Source organism: Anser brachyrhynchus (genome assembly GCF_964034855.1).
Source record: "Anser brachyrhynchus genome assembly, chromosome: 11".
Classification (NCBI taxonomy): domain Eukaryota; kingdom Metazoa; phylum Chordata; class Aves; order Anseriformes; family Anatidae; genus Anser; species Anser brachyrhynchus.
Genome location: NC_137706.1, coordinates 15,043,171 through 15,061,711, shown reverse-complemented (window position 1 = coordinate 15,061,711; position 18,541 = coordinate 15,043,171). Strand labels below are relative to the sequence as shown.

General features: G+C 41.9%; 1 protein-coding gene across 1 annotated transcript in view; it reads left to right on the top strand.

The window, feature by feature from the left end:
- AGBL1 (AGBL carboxypeptidase 1) overlaps positions 1–18,541 on the top strand; it is a 330,445-nt gene that overhangs the window by 221,108 nt on the left and 90,796 nt on the right. Inside the window, exon 23 of the mRNA XM_080607077.1 lies at positions 14,838–14,998. Coding sequence (XP_080463203.1) covers positions 14,838–14,998 — 161 coding nt within the window. The remainder of the gene's footprint in view (positions 1–14,837; positions 14,999–18,541) is intronic.

Sequence of the window (18,541 nt, the reverse complement as noted above, 5' to 3'; positions counted from 1 at the left end):
TGCCTCTTCTGAGAAAAAGAATGAAGGTCAGCAATAGCAATGGGAGAAATGGAGATAAAGCAGCTGTTTCTGCTTGCCAGCCAAGGCCTGGTCCTGCTAGGCCCAGGCAAGACAAGGGGACCAGGCCTCTGAGGATACTGGGGTTCAACTAGGAGCCCGAGTCATTAGACAAGACCATGGTGATAAAGCAGGTCCAAAGTCAAGGTGGGAACAAAAGTCAGTCAGGATTAGGTCCAGTGTTGTTCACCAGTGTCAGACACAGCCTGGCAGCCACTTGGCAGGTCCACGGTGACTTGGTGAAACTGGGAAGTCAGTCTGTGGGTCAGAGCCCAGACTGATGGGCTGTGTGGTCAGGTGTAAGTGTGGAGGCAACGCAGTTGGAGCTGGAGGTGAGCACATTTACAGCATAGCCCTGAGCTGAAATGAGGCTTCTGGCCCCATGGGCAGAGAGTGTGAGTGGAGGCCCCAGGAGGGCCATTGTGGCCTGCTAGTGCACTGAAGGCCCTGAAAGCCTGATTCAGTTCGCTACCAGAGAGTATCATGTCTGAGTTGTCTCCATCTCTGTTCCAGATCAGAACTGTGGAACAGCTGTTAAAAATAAACGCTAGAAAATCTATTCCAGACTTTATACTAGACCCTGTCTGTGTTGGGCAGGAGATTTGGGAATTATTCATTCAAGTGTTTGCAAACCTCAGACCCAGCTGGGTGTACTCAATAAGTATGTTAGCTTTTCATCTGAGTTTTATAACTTAAGCTATAAATTCAAGGCTTCTGTTCTTTCTTAACTAGCTAAGATCCTGACAGACAGTCTAATTCTAACAAACCACTGACAGTCTCTCCTGACTCTTGTAAAGGCCAGGCTTCATGGACAAAAATGTTTGTTCCTTTTGCTTGGGAGACAAAAACAGATTCGGGTTTTCATTTGCTGTGATAAAAGTTACTCAGATAGAAGCAGGCACCTTCCAATGTTGTTTCCATCTGTTGCCATCCTTGAGCATCACCACTCTCCTGAACTCACCTGGCTTTTTAGTCCTCCTATTGTCTGAAAGGCTGGTTGAATGTTGTCTTTCTGAGCCTGTCCAGATTCCATCTCCTCTGTCCCTGCTGTGTGGGCATAGCAGGAGCTCCCTGGCCACCTTGTGTTCAGCTGTCCAGCTGCAACGTCTTTTCCAACCTTGCTGATTCTATGATTCTATGAATCTGTGACCTGCAGGCCTTTGTCAGAGTGAGAGTGGTGCTCAGAGGCTTGCTGGTACTCAAGAAGCTTAAAATGACCCTGCTGTATGCAGACAAGGGACTTCAAGTTCTCTGGAGTATGGGGATGGCTGGCTTATCTACCTGAGGGAAGGATGTTGTCTTAGGAGGAAGGGAATAAGCAGGGCGTAACTGAAGATTGAACTGCTGTCCTGCTCTCCACCACTACCTGTCATTTTGTCTGAGTGAGTCTGATGTCGTGGTGTTGTTTATTACAGGAAAAAGGAAAAAAAAAAAACAAACACAAAAAACAGAAGTTCGTCTTAGAACAGTCTCATATTGCATTTTTTTTTCTAATTTAGTCTTTAATTCTTGTTATTCTATGGGTAAGAAAAAAAAAGTGTGGGAAAATTTCAAATTAACAGCTTCAAACTATTTTGTTTCTAGCAGCGAGACGTGAAGTGTGAGAGGTAAAGAGAACTGTAGGCTCCCCAGCTCTGCCCATGCCCTTCACTAGGTGCCCTTGGCTTGGTCACTCCTCCTCTGATTCAGCATCCCTGATTGCAGCTTGCAGTGCTGCTCTCCTATCCCCCAGGGGGTATCCTGCGATTAATTGAGGGATGTATCTAAATCGCTTTAGCATGCAAGCTGAAAGTCACCAGGGACAAAACTGTTACTAGGGCAAGAATAAAGGTCAGACCCTTGCTGACATGGTTGTCTTGATTAATTACTACACTAATCTCTATAACTCCTCTTCAGCAAATATAATTTGGCCTCATCCCTTGTTTTGTTCATTTTTCTCTGACTTAGTTCTGAGAGAACTAATGAAAAGACCTATGTGGAAAATATGCTTCTCTCTGTATCCCTTCCTCTTGACCAGCTGTATGTCTGGTTCTGCCATTGGGGTCCTGTCCTTCACCCTTGTTTTGGGACAATCACATTTGAACACAGATTGTCCAGGATCTATTAGGGATCACCAGCAGCATCAGAGAAAGATGCAGCAGGGCTTGGAGAGGAGCAGAAGGCAAAGTGAGTGAACGTGTGTGGGGAAGCTCAGTGAACCAAACCTTCTCTGGATGAACAAAAGGGAAGATTCCCTCCGGGTAGCTACCCAGTGGGAAATCAAAGAAATGAAGAAAATCTCTCCTTGTCTCCTATTCAGCTCTTTGTTCTGGTGTGTTGTATTTTCCATTCCTTCGTGATTACATCCGTGTTTCAGTCAGGTATTGTTTTCTGCTTGAGTTGGGAACATTCCCTAAAGCTGTTCTGAGTACACAATACTCTTATTCTCTTTCCCAGGCCAATTTTAGAGTGAATTTTGGCAGATTACACAATTGCAGAATGTTTACTGTCCTGTCTTACATCATCATTTTCCTATATCGTTTATTTTTCCTTTGACAGATTTTTAACGCTCTCAGTTCAATATGCATCAGAGATTAAAGTGTATTACCATAATGCAGTGGGAAAAAAAAAGGCAAAACAAAGACTTTTTTTTTTAAACTGTTTGTTCTTTAGATTTCAGAGCAGCTGCCAGAGGCAGTGGTTTAAACCAGTTGTTTGGCATTCAGCACCATGTGCAGTGATGCTTCTTCTCACAGTACACTGCTGAAAGGATGGAGTTGTGCAGTGGACTAGGTTTTCTGTATACGTGTCTCTGATGTTTAGTTTTAAAACATTGTGTAAGGAAAAATCTGAATGAATGTTGGGGTAGCATAGCGAAGATAAGTTTTTGTGGCTAATTTTTGCAGCTCCATTGTGCAATTATATATAGGAAACATCAGTTTTTATGAACGTGAAGAGTATCAGATGCCTCTTAGAAGTGTCACATCTGATCATATGTAGATTTTTTTTTTTTTATAATATATTTCTCTACTTTTGTTCTCTGTTATCAAGGTCATTTGCTTGGAAACTGGCTGCTTTTTTCTTTCTGAAGTTCGTATACTTCCCCAAACCGAGACAGTAATCCTCTTTTTGGACAGAACTCTTGATTGTAGTAGAAATGATTGCAATGTCACAAACAGAGGATTATCATTTTCAGTAGGAATCATAAAAGCAAGTTAAAAAGGACTCCTAAGAAAGAGCCAGTTTATTCTTATGCAAATTTTCTCAGGTAGTAAGGCTGCAAAATGATAAATCTTAAAACACCTGTAATCTGGAGTCAGCATCTTCTCTGCTGATAAAGGTTTGCCTCCTTTGCCTTGAATGGTCAGGAGATCCTCAAAGTCGTGGAGACATGTAGTTTATTCTTGGAAGGCCTCCATGTTTTTTTACCTGATGCTTTAGGAAGCTGCTGTGCATTTGCTTCCGTCTGGTCTCCATCTCTGAAAAAGCCAAAGTGGAAATATCCACTACAGAACAAGAGGAAACATAAGCTGCTTTTGTGTGAGTCACATCAGTTATCCCACTTGTTAGAGACAGCTGCCTCCCCCTCACCCTAGTTCTGTCTCTCTGATCTTGTCTCCCTTTCTTCAGTCTGTTCCTTACAGCCTTCAAAGACCTGTTTTATTTTTCTCTTTCTCTCCAAAAGCACAGTAAGTGGAGATGTTAAACTGAGCCTTTGCTGGTGGGATTATAAAGGAGAAAAAGCTTTTAGGTGGTTTGCAGAAGTTTGTGTCTAACTGATACTCGTCCTTGGTAAAAAAAAAAATATCCATATGTCTAAGCTCATGTACATGCTGCTGGTCAGTTCTTCGTGGGCAAGCATCATGGGTTCATCTCTCCTGTGATAAAGTAGAATATACAGTAGAGAATCTTTAGAAGAGACCTTTGATCTCCAGATTTTTTCCTTTTAATAAACATATTTTCAGCCAAAAAGATGGTTAAAATATTCATCAGCCATCAGTGGACACATGAGTTGGCAATAAAGTGAGCCTTTGGACTCTGCAGACCTGTGAACCCAGGTTAGCAGTTGATGGCAGCTGGTTTTTGATTTTTGATTTTTCATTTCTGACCGTGCAGTCCATATTCCCATGACTCTTCACAGGATGTCCCTCCTAACCCAGCCTCCCAATAATGTGATCAGTGTCTTGCCCCTTAGACCTTTTGGTAAAATCTTTCCTTGACATAACTTTCTCATGTATTCTTTAACTCTTTATATGGCACTATTGCATTATAAATTTGTTACATGAATCTATATTGAATCAAAGCAGACATCAAAGAGTGTTCTGCAGTACTTTTGCCTGAATTACCCTCAGAGTTATCAGCTAGCTCTGGGTGGCTAGAACAGTGTTCAAAAGAAAGAGAGAGGAAAAAATGGTCAGATTTTCACTGTTATTGCGCATTCTTCTATTAATGTGACAAGCAGCAAGAAGGGTCCTGTGGTCAGAATAATTATGCTGACACCTGTAAGAAAACAGCCAAAAAACTCCTTGCTTGTACTCCCATCCTTTAGCTTCAAAGAGTTGCCAGGCTGGGGGAAGTCCTCTCCTACGCAGTGTCTCTTTCCTCTCTGATCTGAACTGGGCATAGATGCTTTTTATGCTTTCCCATGTGCCTTTGTTTTGGAAAATCAATGACTCTTTTGTTGTTTCAGAAGTGCTAATACAATGAATTGTAGAATCATAGTTGTTTCCCATCACCGATCCTGAGGTTGTAGGGAGTGATAGTTGGAGGCCAGCTTTGATGGTTTACGAAAGATGACCAAAGAGAATTTGTGATATTAAAAAGAAAGAAATTAGCATGGGGAGTCATTTATAATTTAGGAGGAAAGTCTCAGATAGCTCTTCAGTTGTATCAGCAAAAGGGGATGGGCATACAGTACACAGAAGGTTAGAGTAATTATAGTTGAAATGGGAGAGGAAGGCACAGAGCTGTAGATGGCTCTATGCCTTTGCCTCTTACCTCTGGATCCTTATGTGAAGAGACGTATTTAAAGTAAGTTTTTAAGCAGTCTGACACACAGTGGGTCTCAGGCTAATCCGTGAACGTGGGCATGTGATGGTTCCACTGTGCAGTCTGGCATGTGGCACGAGATGTTGTCCAGGCAGGGGAACTGCCACCAGGTAGAAGCTGTGCTCTGGCACCATTGGAAGAAGGACATGGAGGAAATGGGAGATTTTGGGGAGAACTGTCTTACATCTGTCAAAAGCACGCTTAAAAATAGATAAAGAAAGTATGCCTCAAAGCATAATCAAAAAAGCTATGGAAGAAGATATGGGACCCTCAGGACTGGAATAAGGAGTTGTGTAGGCTGAGATTTGGATGCATTCTGGAGCTGTTTGTGCTGTCCTGGAGCCACAAGTACATTGACAGAGCTGGTAGGCAGCCAGGATAGGAACAGAGCAGAATGCTATGGGACCGTGCTGGCTGGTGTATACAAGAAGACAATGCTTGCATGATTTCTGTTGGTGTTATTTTATATTCTGCCAAAGTTGTAACTCACGGAATCAGGTGAAGCTCAGTAGCTCAGGTTTTATTCCTGCTAGACTTATAAAGGATCTACGGAACAAAGAATTGGAACTAATGAAATAATTAAAAATGGCCAGCAGACTAGATAGCATACATCTAAAACATGATTAGCAAGGTGCTAATTATCATTCCTTGTGTTTAAAAACTTAATCCAGAGGTTGAGAACCACCAATGAAAGAACCACAGGCACTAGAGTAACTTGGGTGTAAGGAAATGCAATGACTGAGTTAATTTTGCCTTGATATGGTGCATTTTGGGGGGGATGTATAGGGGATTAGAGGATGAAGACAAAATGGTATATAATGTTTCACATTTGCCAAGACTCATGCTTATGCAGATTGGATTAATGGACATCCCAGGTGAGTCAGAACTAATAAGAAGGGAGCTTCCTAAAAATAAATAGATAAATAAAAATAAATAAATAAAAAAATGGAGTTTTGAAGTGCACAGAAGAAGCATTTGTGTAGTCAAAACCTAGTTAAGAGGATGAAAAAAAACAGGTGTGATACATTAAGCATCATTGGGATGGAAAGAAATTGATAGTAAGTTGATTCCAGTTACCTCTCTGTGAATTGGTCTATATTTATATTTTTAATGACTGAAAGGCAAGGAGGACAGTAAGATAATATTTATTGTTTGCAGCTGATATGAATTATACAGTGGGAAAGAGGACCAAAAGATTGTAGATAGAATGGAAGATGAAACATAGACAGTGGCAGGGTAAAGCATGTTTGAAGGAATAGTTTAAAACATTTAGACACATGGTTGGACTCTGAATTAGCTCTAACCATTCAAGAAAACATAAGTAGCTATTATAAAGACAGCTTGATAAAGATGTCTGTGCTATGCGCAGCAGCAGCAATAAAGAAAAAAATGTGAATAAAATGCCTGCATGTGTGAAGAAAGAAGGGGACTAGGAAGATGCTATAATATTCCTCTAGACATGAATGGTAGTACCGCCTGTGGAGTACTGTGTTTGTTATGGGTCATTTCCTTTGTAAGAGACAAAGCAGTGATGAAGGGGAGCTAGAGGGAGCACGTGAAAGTGCTTAGTGGCCTGGAAGGCAGCTTCAGTATGGGAAAGCATTAGGGATACTTGAGCTATAGAGTTAGAACGGGACGGAATAAAACGTTGCGGTGCAGAGAGCACAGCAGTGTGCAGAAGTAACACCAAGCACTGTGCTGGGGAGAGGACTCGCAGTGCTGGGGGTATTAGGCAGCAGCAGGAAGCAGGCTCACCACCCCAGCGGGTTCTCCTCCACGTAGCATTGCTGCCAGGCCAACACGCAGCTCTGCTGGTCTGCTTGCGTCTGTAATGCGCTAACGCGGGAGCAGAGCACCGGAGATAATGCGGGCAGAGTTATCAGGCTGGAGAGGCTGGGGCAATGTCTGGGTCGTGCTGTGCTGGCTTCTCACGAAATGTACTTTAGTGCCTTAATCCTTACGTTGGTGCAAAAGCGGTACTATGATCCTGGGGTCTGATCTTGGATGGGGAAGAAAAGCACGCTAACCTTGTTGTTTGTATCATTTTGGTCAATACATATTTTCATCACCTCCGAGGTGGGGAGAAGAGGCATGTGTTTTAGCAGGGTGAGAGGGAAAGGCTTTAAGGTTGCCTCCATTGCAATTTCTAGCACAGTAAATTTTAAGATAAAAAATATTTTGGAAGTTCCCAGTATTGCTACTTTAAATCTTACTCTACTTTAAAGCCATGCAGGAAAATAACAAGGTGTTGTGTAATATATTAAAAGAATATGAGAGCATTTCATGTAATTAAGATGCAACAATTACTTCTTTATGTAATGCATAATTAACCTGGAGAACCCGGTAGTGGAAGGCATTATGGAGACAAATACCATATTAAGAATTTTTAAAACAGGTTAGACAGTTTATGAATAGCATCTGCATTTACATTAGCCAGAATAAATTTATAAGGATCGTAAATCCTTTTGTTCCAAGGCATGTGGTGATCACCAGCCAGGATTAGGAAGTTATTTCATGGCCAAATGGGGTAAATTCATAGCTGAAAAGAAGGCTTGGGTGGGCCTAGAGTCTGGTCACTTTTCTGTATGCTGGAGTTATTTATATAGGCAGACATCTAAGTGGAAGTAGAGAGGAAGGAAAAGTGATCCAGGGGTTAGACTGCCAATTTAGGACTTGAAAAATGTAGCTTCTTGCTGTCCCAGACTGCTTTTAAAAGCTAATTCATTTGACACAGATTCTCAGGCATACTTAGAGGTCTACCTCCCATTTAATCTTCAGATACCTCAGGTACTTGTCGGTGACTTGTTCCAGAATCCACAGTGTTCACATAGCAGGAGAAGGCATGTATGTGAAAGAAAGTCATGGATAGATTACAGGTGAATTTTCAAGGTACCATCAGATGGGGTAACACATGATAACTTGTTGCAAATAGCAGGATTATGGTAAAGAAAGGTGCTTTCTTGAATAAAGCACTTGATTGTCACCAGTGTAAGGTAGCTCCCTTTCCTTACGTTGCCCAAGAATCACTACATGACCTTGAACAGTTTCCGTGGTTCTATTCCTTAAGCATCCTGAAGCAGCATTTTTCTTTTAGGAATTATCTTTTTGTTTTTGTTTTAATATTTATATTAATAATAATTTTTATTAAAAAAAAAAGCATTGGTAGTGCCTATTGCTTTTGTTATCTCTACTAGTAAAAACTTACCCTCTGGACCTTCACTTCCACAGGCGCTCATCTTCCCTCTGCTTATTCTGTTTGCATTATTGCCTGGTCAGTAATGTGAGACTTGTGCACAAACGATGTACAGGTAACAATTTAGATCGGATTATGCGGGCAGACTTCTCCCTGGAACCGTCTGCGGTCCTTAGATCAGACCTTCAGATATGCCTGATCCAGTCAGAGAAACGGTGCAGACTCCTCCAAACTGGCCTGGTGTATCATTCGCTCAGCCTCTTTGGTTATGTTTGAAAAGATACTGTGGGAAGAGGTGAAAGATTGCTCAGCAAAGAGAGGGATAATCTGTTAATGCTGGTCCAGGTCCATCCAAAGCCTAAAAATAGTTCCCTAGCAAGCACGTTGCATGGTAATGAATAAGACAGAAAACCATTGTACTACTCAACTTTTTTGGAAAGCAAGAACTCTGCAGAGAATAATGTTTTCCTACATGGTTTGTCTACATAGGGGAAAATATCCTCTTTTTTCTTTCTCTTTTTGTCAATCTTTTATTCCCGATTTGTGCATCCTTCACGGTTATGCCCCACATAAAAGCATAGTCAACCCTAGTGCTCCTCAGGAAGCAGTTTGGCAAAACTGGGCATTCCGGTCCCCTGCGCTGTCTTCAGTCTCATACAGCAAAGCGGAACAGGTGTAACAGCATCCAACAGGCAAGGAAGCATTCCCTGTCCAACTAATACTGTCTTATATGTGTGCTGTCTTTTGGGGAGGGTGCCGGGAAGATGGATCCAGCCCTGTGCAAGCCCTGGGTAGTTTTCCATCTGTTGATGTAAAAGATGAGACAGCAGCGTGGGGGATAAAGCGGCCAAGTAAAGTGGTCATCTGGGGTTGGCAAATGCAATGCTGGTATAATTTCTTTGGCTCTGACGCAGCTGACCATATGTTGAATATTGGGTCGATCATGGGAGGAGATTAAGGAAGGGAGAAAGGATGCCGAGCAAAGAGCAGAGAAAGAATTTGGGAAGGGAGACAGGGATGGGGGGAAGAGACAGGGAGACGGCTGTGGGAATGCTGTGAGGAAAGGGGGTGGAGATGGGAATGCATGAAAAAAAGAGGTCAGCACTGTTATAAGGAAAGAAGGGAGAGAGAACCTTCTTCTCCACAGTAAGTTTAAGTAACCTTTTTCTCCACAAAGCAGAATGTCTAATTAAAATAATTGTTTATCTGGAGAACTTGACCAGTAGTTTTACTGTTTACTAAATCCCCATCTTTCTCATAAGCAGGCCTGTCAGGCCTCTTTCTCCCCTCTGCTCTGCTTCACTCCATCCCTTGAGCAATCTTGCCTGTAACATCCATATCTTTAGTCAGGGAAAGAGTCCAGGTGAATGATAAAAAGAGTAGCACGTTCTTGGGTACAGAAAAAAAAAATTTGCTTAGTCCCAGCTGATGCAAAACCCCAGCCGAGTTCAACAAAAGTTTTGAGAGAGGATTCAAGGCAAGCTAGGCCTTGTTTCCTCACCATGTAGCCCAAGTACTGGATATAACGAGAACAAACATTCAGAGTGAGGCACACCTCTCCAAGGGTGAGGTGGGGGGTTGAGGTTTCCATTAGCTTTCCTCTTGTTATCATTCCTCTGTATCAGCATCCACTGACCTCAACAACCCCTCCCTCTTTCTCATCCTTTTATCTCTCCCGTCCTTTTATCTTCTGTCTCTAACTCCATCCCCTCTCATCCTTCTTTCTAGAAATTCCTGCTAGCTTATTTTTTTCTCGTATCTTCAGCCTTTTCTGCTTGCTTAATCCCCTTGAAATCATTTGGCCCAAATTCCTATCCCCTCAACTCCATCTGTTTAGCATGCCATACCTGCTGCTTAGGGTTCTCTGGGGCATGAGAAAACCTGGCTTGTTCTCTCCTGTCCTAGTTGTCGAAATAGCCAGTTCCCCAGCGTGTATCTGCATATATTCGTTCACAGGGGTTTAAAGGACAGTACCTTTCAGGGTTGGTCCAAGCTAAAATTTAGGCTGCAGACACCAGGCACCAAATGTTTCTTTCAGCTGCCTGGTTTATCCTCTGCGGCCTCCAAATGGTTTCTATCAGTATTCTGATGGAGAGCTCGCTGATGGAATTAGTGGGAAAACAGACTGTCAATTTATTTATACCCAGCCTTAGGGCATAACCATTGTGCATGTGTAAAGCTATTAGGATGCAGAGAATACTCTGCATGTGTGTGTGTGTGTATATTGACTGGCAGTGAGTTTACAAGGAAAAGCCGTTGCCCCAGGGATTGAACGGTGACCAGAAGTGGGAGAGGTGACCATGCCGAATGCCAAAGATCCCCTTTCTCCGAATGCAAGAAACAACTGATGGCTCCGAAATTTGAAATTGTGTTTATAAATATCTTTCGACTCTAGTTTTGCTGCAGCTCTAGTTACCCTTGTGGAGAGAGAAATTTCTAATTTAACTTTTGGAGTCCTTCCACCTTCTTCAACAATATCTGTGTTATGAAACTATTGCTGCCTTTGGCTGTGGGATTGTTTAAAGCATATGAGTAATGAATAATAAAGTTTTTCCATTACATTGTCTTTTAGCCTGTGAAGCGTTTTTAGGGCAAGTTGAGAGACACTGGAAACATTTAGTTGTGGGTGTTTATTTGATGCAACAGCTCTGAATATGAATGAACAGTTTTTCCAGTATGATTTCATCAGCTTTGGTTGGGAAAACGTGTATTGTCAATATCCTGATCAAATGATAAGTGAATGAATAGCTGCCTTTTTTTTTTTTTCTCTCCTCCCCAGTTTCCTATTACAGTGACAGTGTCAATTAGGAGATGCAGGTGAGCCCCCTACTGCCCCAGCCATTACACTAAGACAGTTTTAGCAGAAAAGGCAAGATATATGTTGGTCTAACTAGACCAAGAGCTAGTAGAGTAAGTGTCCATTTCATTCATTTGATAAGCCATGTTGCCTGTCTCGGGAATCTGTTTCTTCCCATAAAACGTAAATATATATGTGTGTCTATGTCCAAATCTTGGACTGTTGATAGGCATCATCTCCTGCCTTGCTGTCTGCTGTGGTATGAAAAAGTGAAAAGGCATTAGCAAAAATTGTTTAGCTCCATTATTCTCTATAATAGCCAGAAAACAATTAACCGGTTATCCCTTAATGTTATGCCTGCAAAAGACTGCATGAGAGGGCCCGTGGGACCAATGGGCACATTTGTATTGCGCAGTGGAGCGTGATGTACCAAGCCGATGCTGATCCAGACTGGTTCTTTCATGTAATAGAGAGCAGAAATTGTGCAGAGATATGAGCTGATCATCAAAGTAGGATAGCTTTGTTAGCGTGTCTCTGAACCTAAACTAATTGTGACTGATGAGTTTGTCTGCAGCTTTCTGGTGCAGCGTTTTCTGCTTCAGAATTTGCTTAGATTTTGCTGGCTTGGAAGACTTTGCACTGTGCTCCATGGCTCATATAGATGTGTCCAAAGCAGGACAGAGCCATAAAGCATTGAGAAAGATGGGGTCACCAAGAATGCAGACTGGCAGGACACTGCAGAGGACATGCCATCATGCACAGCAGCTTCCTCCTGTACAGCAGTGGCAAATACATCATATGCTATGTGTAAAAAAAAAATGCAGCTTCACTGCCATGGAGGTGTGCTTCCTTCCAGCTTCTTAACCAAACCAAAGTGCACCACCTCTACTGTTATTTTCTTCTCTCTTAATCTCTTGGAGAATATTTTCACAACTCTGAGCCGTGAGCACAAGCTCAACAGTTTTAAAACTCTGTGTTGCAGAGCTACAAGGGAAATGCCTGGAGACCAAGCTTCCCTTTCAAGCAATGCAAGCGGGACTGAATCCTAACCAGCACATGTGCTCCTGGCATCGCTGGCAGATGCCGTCAATAACATCAGTTTCATAAGTCAGCTCTGTCAACATCTTTGATTTAATGGTAGTCAAGCTCTGCACCTCCAGCTCCGCCCTCTGCTGGGAGCTGAGGAGGGAGGAATTATCTAAGTTAGCTGCGTTAAAAGATAAAAGTCTGCCTGTGTTGGAAGTGAATAAAATAGTGAACAGTGTGTTAACTAGTAATCTTCAAACTGAGGTCTCCAGCTGTTACTCCTGAGCTGTTTGCTATCAAAGCAATATGGATCCATCGTGCAGCTGCTAACTTCAGTGCATGAGCAGTTACTGTCTGAGGTTTCTCAGGTATATTATAGTTTTATTATTATTATTTCTCTGTTCATAGTTTCTTAAGGCCTCTTCATATCCTGAATAAAGCCCTAGGGAATCATAAAGCCACAGGCTGAGTTTTAGCACAGACACTATTCGCGTCACCTGAATTGATAGGTATTTAGTGTGTTGCCTTGATCTTGGAAGCAGGACCCTGAGATGCACCCCAGGGAAAGCTGCAAGATATTCTTTGTATTTTTTGCCCCTGAGAGAATAACTCTTTTGCTGTGGAAATGACATTTTTTGCTCAGAAATGTCACCACTTCTGCCTGCCAATTGTAACTCTGTCACACTAAAATATCTTATTTTTTAAAGTAAAATAATAAAACATTTAGGAATCTATGCAGAGCTGCTAAGCACTCTCATTGTTTTGCATTAATGACACTTGCTTCCCATAAGCCTCTCTCTCTGTTTTCTTACCATTATTAATAATTGCTGTAGTTCATTGTACTTGGATCTTGCTTGGCAAAGCTTTCAGTAAAGGTGATTAGGGTAAGAGAAGAAATGGCGTCAGAGATTTGCTTACTGTTACTAAAAATATTTAGGAGACTGTACCAAGAGCAGAAGCCCATTTGCCAGAGACCTCCAGCCCTGCCTGGCACTGAGGCTATGTTTTCCCAGGCTGTTTGCATGCTCTTCTAGGCAGGTCTTGTGCTTATCTAGCTGTCCATCTACTCAGTATAAGTTCAAGCTCTGCATTATTTTGTTCATGTCCATCATTATAATAGCATATTCACACTTGGCTTACAGGGTCTCAGAAAGGAAGCAGAATTTCAGCATAGTTTTTATGGGAAAATGTATTTGTTATCAGATAGGGCTTCTGTGATGCTAGATATTTGCACATGCCAGACCTACTAGAGTTGAAGTAGTGGTTTTCACCCTGTCCGAGTAGTTTGTGGCCTCTAACAAAAATGCACAAAAAAGCTTACAAGAGAATTGTAGACGGTAATGTGAGAAATCTCTTCTTCCATCCACCTGCACGTTGTTGGCTCAGAAACAATCTCTCAGCTCTGTAGAGCTGCTGAGATCCCAGAGAACTTGACAAAGGCAGTGACGTTACAGCAAAAACAAACAAACAGCAGGGCAGGGCTCAGCCCCCTGTAATGGATTACCAGAAAATATATGGGCTCTGTTACCCATAAGATGCCCACTAACAAATTTCTAGCAGGGAGTCAAGTACAGGCCATGCTGGCGTGGGGCACGCCCTGTGCCTGTGGCTAGGGCCAGGACTGCGAGCGTGGACTTGTGACAGTTGCTAAGGAAACAATCTTGGAAATGGAATTGGAGCCCGTGTCGGAAAATGGTTGGCTGCAGAGATGGCTTGTGCTGCAAAAGCGCACGGGGCTGATAGAAGCAGCAATTGTTCAGCAATTGATTCAACCCCTGATGTGATAGCATTAAGGAGTAACATGTGATGTGGTCACTAAATGCCAAAGATGAGGGATTTTGCAGTTTCTTAGGTTTGGTTTTTTTTTTTTTTTTCAGTGTATCTGTTTTTTTTTTGGTCTCTCGCCATCTTGCTGCCTGCATGAAACTACCAGTAATTACATTGAATTACTCCTATGCGGGCCTTTGATGTCTTACTTTTTTGTTTGTTTGTTAGATCTGTAGTTAGTTAGTGAAAAAACACACACAGACTTGGTAATCAGGGGTCTTCCAAGTGAGGATCCACAGCTTGGAGGAGTCCCCTTGGAAAGATGATGTTAGTAATCCAAACCCTGCTTGTGCATCTTTGTCTCAGCCTGTCTCTGATAGAGAGACATAAGCTTTTAATAGACTGAGAAATTCCTTGGAGGTGTTTGTTAGTTTGCAATTACTTTGCAATTGATTTTCTTAAAAACAATTCATAACTTGTTAAAGATCTTCCCTCCCTCCCTCTCTCCCAGTTTCCTTTTCCATCTCTGTCACTGCCCAGTATTTACAGTCATAAAGCCTATTTGTTTCTCATTGCTTAGGGAGATGATTTTTTTGCAGAGAGAAAGAAAAAAATGAGACCTAATCATTTGTAAAACTGGATTTACAGTCAGATCCTCCTGGGGTCTGAGTATAATTCTGACAATGATGACTTCTGCAAATGTAGTTTAGGTGGTTGAACTATTTGCCTCTATTTCTCCATTTCTAAAATAAGGTCTATTTTAGAATAGCTCCTGTAGACCAAATGCTGTCAGTGAATTCGTGAATGGCTTAGGGGAAATATAGCAAAATATATAGCAAAAGTGAATGAACCCTTCATTCAGAATGGAAGGAAGAACACTAAGAGTTGTCCTCCAAAACAAGCCCGACTCTCTCCTAACACCTGCAACTTGCACACTCAGCAATGAACCTTCCTGCCTTTCTCATCCAGGGCCTGCAGCTGGGAACTCAAGAGCTGGAGGAGATGGGAAGCAAGTTTTGCCTTGCTCTGCTCATTCTGCATCTCAAATCCTTGCCCTGCAGCAAGAAGGTGATGGACCAGGCAGCGCTCCTGCTAGATCTGGATGAGGAGATAACAGACCGAGCACAAAGGTCAGTGATGGTATTATCCAGAGGGTTCTCCTGTGGGAGATCCTCCATGGAGACAATCTCTTACAGGGAAGACGTTCTTTAAGGGCTATAGGCAGGGAACAAATATTGCAGATTAGTAATGGAATGTGATGACATGATTTAGAAACTGTAGGCCTGATTCTGCAAGGATTCTCACAGATATTCCTCTTCACACTGTACTGAGTCCTACATACATTTAGAGCACAGGTTGGTGACTTTTTGATGCATGTGATGAAGTCGGTATCCTACTGATCATTGAGGAGGTGTTTTCCTAAATTGCAAAATTCATTTCTTAGCTTCCTTTAGGGATTTATGCAACTGAGTTTTCTATAGTATAAATATATGGGGATTTGGACCTGGATAAATATCAGAGAATGGGACTCTTCAGCTTGAATTTGTGATGAAGTGGAAATGTGTATACCCTTTCTAGACCATTCTCGTTAGTGCTATGTGCAAGCACATATGCTTGTAATAATGTTTTCCAAGACAAATGGAGAAAGAAAACTTAGTGATGTGATATGATTTGAAGCTTCCCAGTGGGTTTGTCATCAAAGAGTGCTTCAAGCTTCATCAATGAAAAGCAAGTTTTTCAGTTGCAGAAATGCCCCTATAATTTATAGCAAGCTTCCAGTCTTCCCCCTGCAGGAATACTTAACTGACATTACCACCACCTGTTCCTCATGCCGGAAACCATTCTTACAAGCTTGTTCACGGTTTTTAATGTTTATGAGGGACAATGAAAAAAGAGGCCTGAAAAATAGAGACATTCCTTTGGTGTAGCTGTGCTCACTTGAACGTACGAACACATAAATGAAGCAATTAGCATGTATCCTAAATAATTTCAGCATTGTGGACATCCATCCAACAGATCATTGGTGTGTCATTAGAGAGAACTACTGGCCAGGTGGTTGGATTTGAGATATAAATCAAATTCTTCCTTTTGAACTAGAGCTGGAAGAGCCTTTGCATAAAATAATGTTTCTTCTGGGAAGGAAAATATTGAACCTTGATTAGCCTCAAACACTGATAAAAAGCCACCCAGTAACACTAGCTCAGTGAGGCCTTTCCCTGATCTGTGTAGTTTTCTGTTACTATTTTATTTGTTTGGTTTCATATTAGTACGCATTCATTTATTTTTTTTCCCAGTATTGTGGGGTAATGGACCTGTACCAAAACAGTGGTAAGAAACTCCCTAGTTACAAATACTTTTAAAGTGAACAAACCTCCAAATCCCTTACCCTGTAAGGCTCCCATAGTGTTTCAAATGCGTCCATGGTGACTGAAAACAAAGCCTTCTGTCCCTTCAACTTTCCCCAGCATTAGTGTCATCCAGGGATGTAATGCCACTGTTGAAAGGCAATGTGATAGTTACTTGTTCATTTTCACTCCACTGGGTAAAATTGCAGATCTATGGAGTTTTGGTGGGTTAGGTGCAATTAGTTACCATTTGCAGAACAGGTAAACAGTTGCATTGTTTAATCCTATCTAGAGATACGCCATATTGCAGGAGCTTGTTGCGTGAGGCTGGGGAGAGAGAGACACAGGGACCAAGGGGCTTGCTAGCATATTCTGGTTTTTGATAAATAATTCATTGAAAATGATTGTGTAGTCTATTGATTCTGATTCAGAAAATTAATATTTTGCCTCTGGGTTTCTATGAGACTCACGAAGAGAATTGCATAATTTGATTTTAGAGGAAATAGGAGGCCTACTGGGACCAATGGAAGAATGCAGAATACAGAGAGCACATAGATATGGGCAGGAGGGCAGCTATGTCCAGGCCTCTCTCTCAACTCAGACTTTGAAATAAAATAACATACAGACTTTGAAGTAAAAAATGATTCTCCATAAAAACATTTATCTGGAGGAAGCTGTGGGGTACCATGCAGTCTAATCTTACTCTGTAAAGACAAAGTCCAATCTTGCTCTTTTAGGTAGCACAAAGAGGTTACCAGAGCTTTGCAGCTTACTGGTGGTGTATCATAACATCAGTGAAAATTATACTCTGCTTTTTCCTACACTGGTGCCATCTTTGTGGGCTTAAGGAGAATGAAGGGTCTGTAGTATAAAACCAGCTCTGTTGTCTTCTATGGTTATCACAAAAATGCACGGCATCCTTGAATGCTTTCTATATTTTCTTCTTCTGAAAGTGTGAGTAGATGTGGATGGAAACACCCAATTTATTTTGTACCTTTGCCAAAGCAGAGTTAGACCTGGGGCCTGCATGTGCAACACAGGATCAATCTAGGTGGTTACCTTGTGGGATTTCTTTCTTGTGTGCTTTATATTGTGAACAGAGGTGGTTTTTAACACCCTGAAGGTAAACTCTTTTCCAGGAGTCTGTACAGCCTTGATCCCAGGAAATATTATTCATAGAAGATGTTAAAGTGGGAAGCATTAGCTCTGATTGTAGCTAATGCTTTTCTGGCAAAGTAAAGTGTGTCACAAAGACTGTTCTACTAGCAGTGTCAAAAGAAAATAATTGCTATTGCTCAACCTTGATGAAAATACAATCTTTATTCGTTGGTAGGGTTTTGTTTTGTGGAAAATAGGATGAAATTGCGCTGATCGCTACAGATGTGAGCAGTGTGATGCATTGCACAGTGCTTATGTTAAATATGTCTATCTTGATCTAATGTGTTTCCTAAATATGTATTTCTCAGTGCCCATCTCTGTAGTACTCTAGGTGACAGGTCAAGCTATGGAATGAAAAGTTAATCCAGCACTGAATAGAGCTGGCTCCCAGATGAAATGTGTCATTGCAAAGGTACATAGATCACAACCTATGGAGCCAGAGGGCTCTTCTGTTGTTAAATCCCTGCAGTTTGTGCCCTGCATTTGTCTCTCTTTTGCCCTGATGTCTGGTGTGCATGTCATTGACTTGGCATTTCAGCATCTCCTTCCAACAGCAAACATTTTCACCTGTCAAGGTTTATAACTGCATGTGTCTTTTAATTTTCCTCTTCAGGCTCTCTCCACTCTGAGTATTTCATAGCCTTACTCTTTCACTACTGCTGTGAGGCAGGTGAAGATGCAGGTTGGACCCGCCCTGCTTCCCTGGAATAAACTATCCGCTGTGAACTTTATACAGTTCTTTCAGAATCAGTGGTCAATAAATCACAGCAAGGTAATAGCTGTCAGAGAAATAACTGGTCTGAAGTGACTGGTCATCCTGTGTGAATGGGATATTTCTCACATCAGATCTGGTCCATAGTGTTCAGACATAGTCTCCAATGAGCCAAAGAAAGGTGTACGAAACCTTTAGCAGACAGTTTGTACCAAATACACTTTGGTACATGGGCAAGAATTTCTTCCTGACCCATGCATTCTTCAGTCTAGCATGAAGAGTAAATGGAAGTCATTCACAAGCGTGAGTAGGGCAAATGGAATAAGTTCCCAGCAGAGGCAGAGTAGTAAAGTAGCTGCGTCTGAGGATAAGTAGAGGGGGCTGAACTTCCAGCACTAGTAGGAGAGTAGAATATTTCCCCTAAGACCCAGAAGTCCTTAGACAGCATGAAGTTGGTC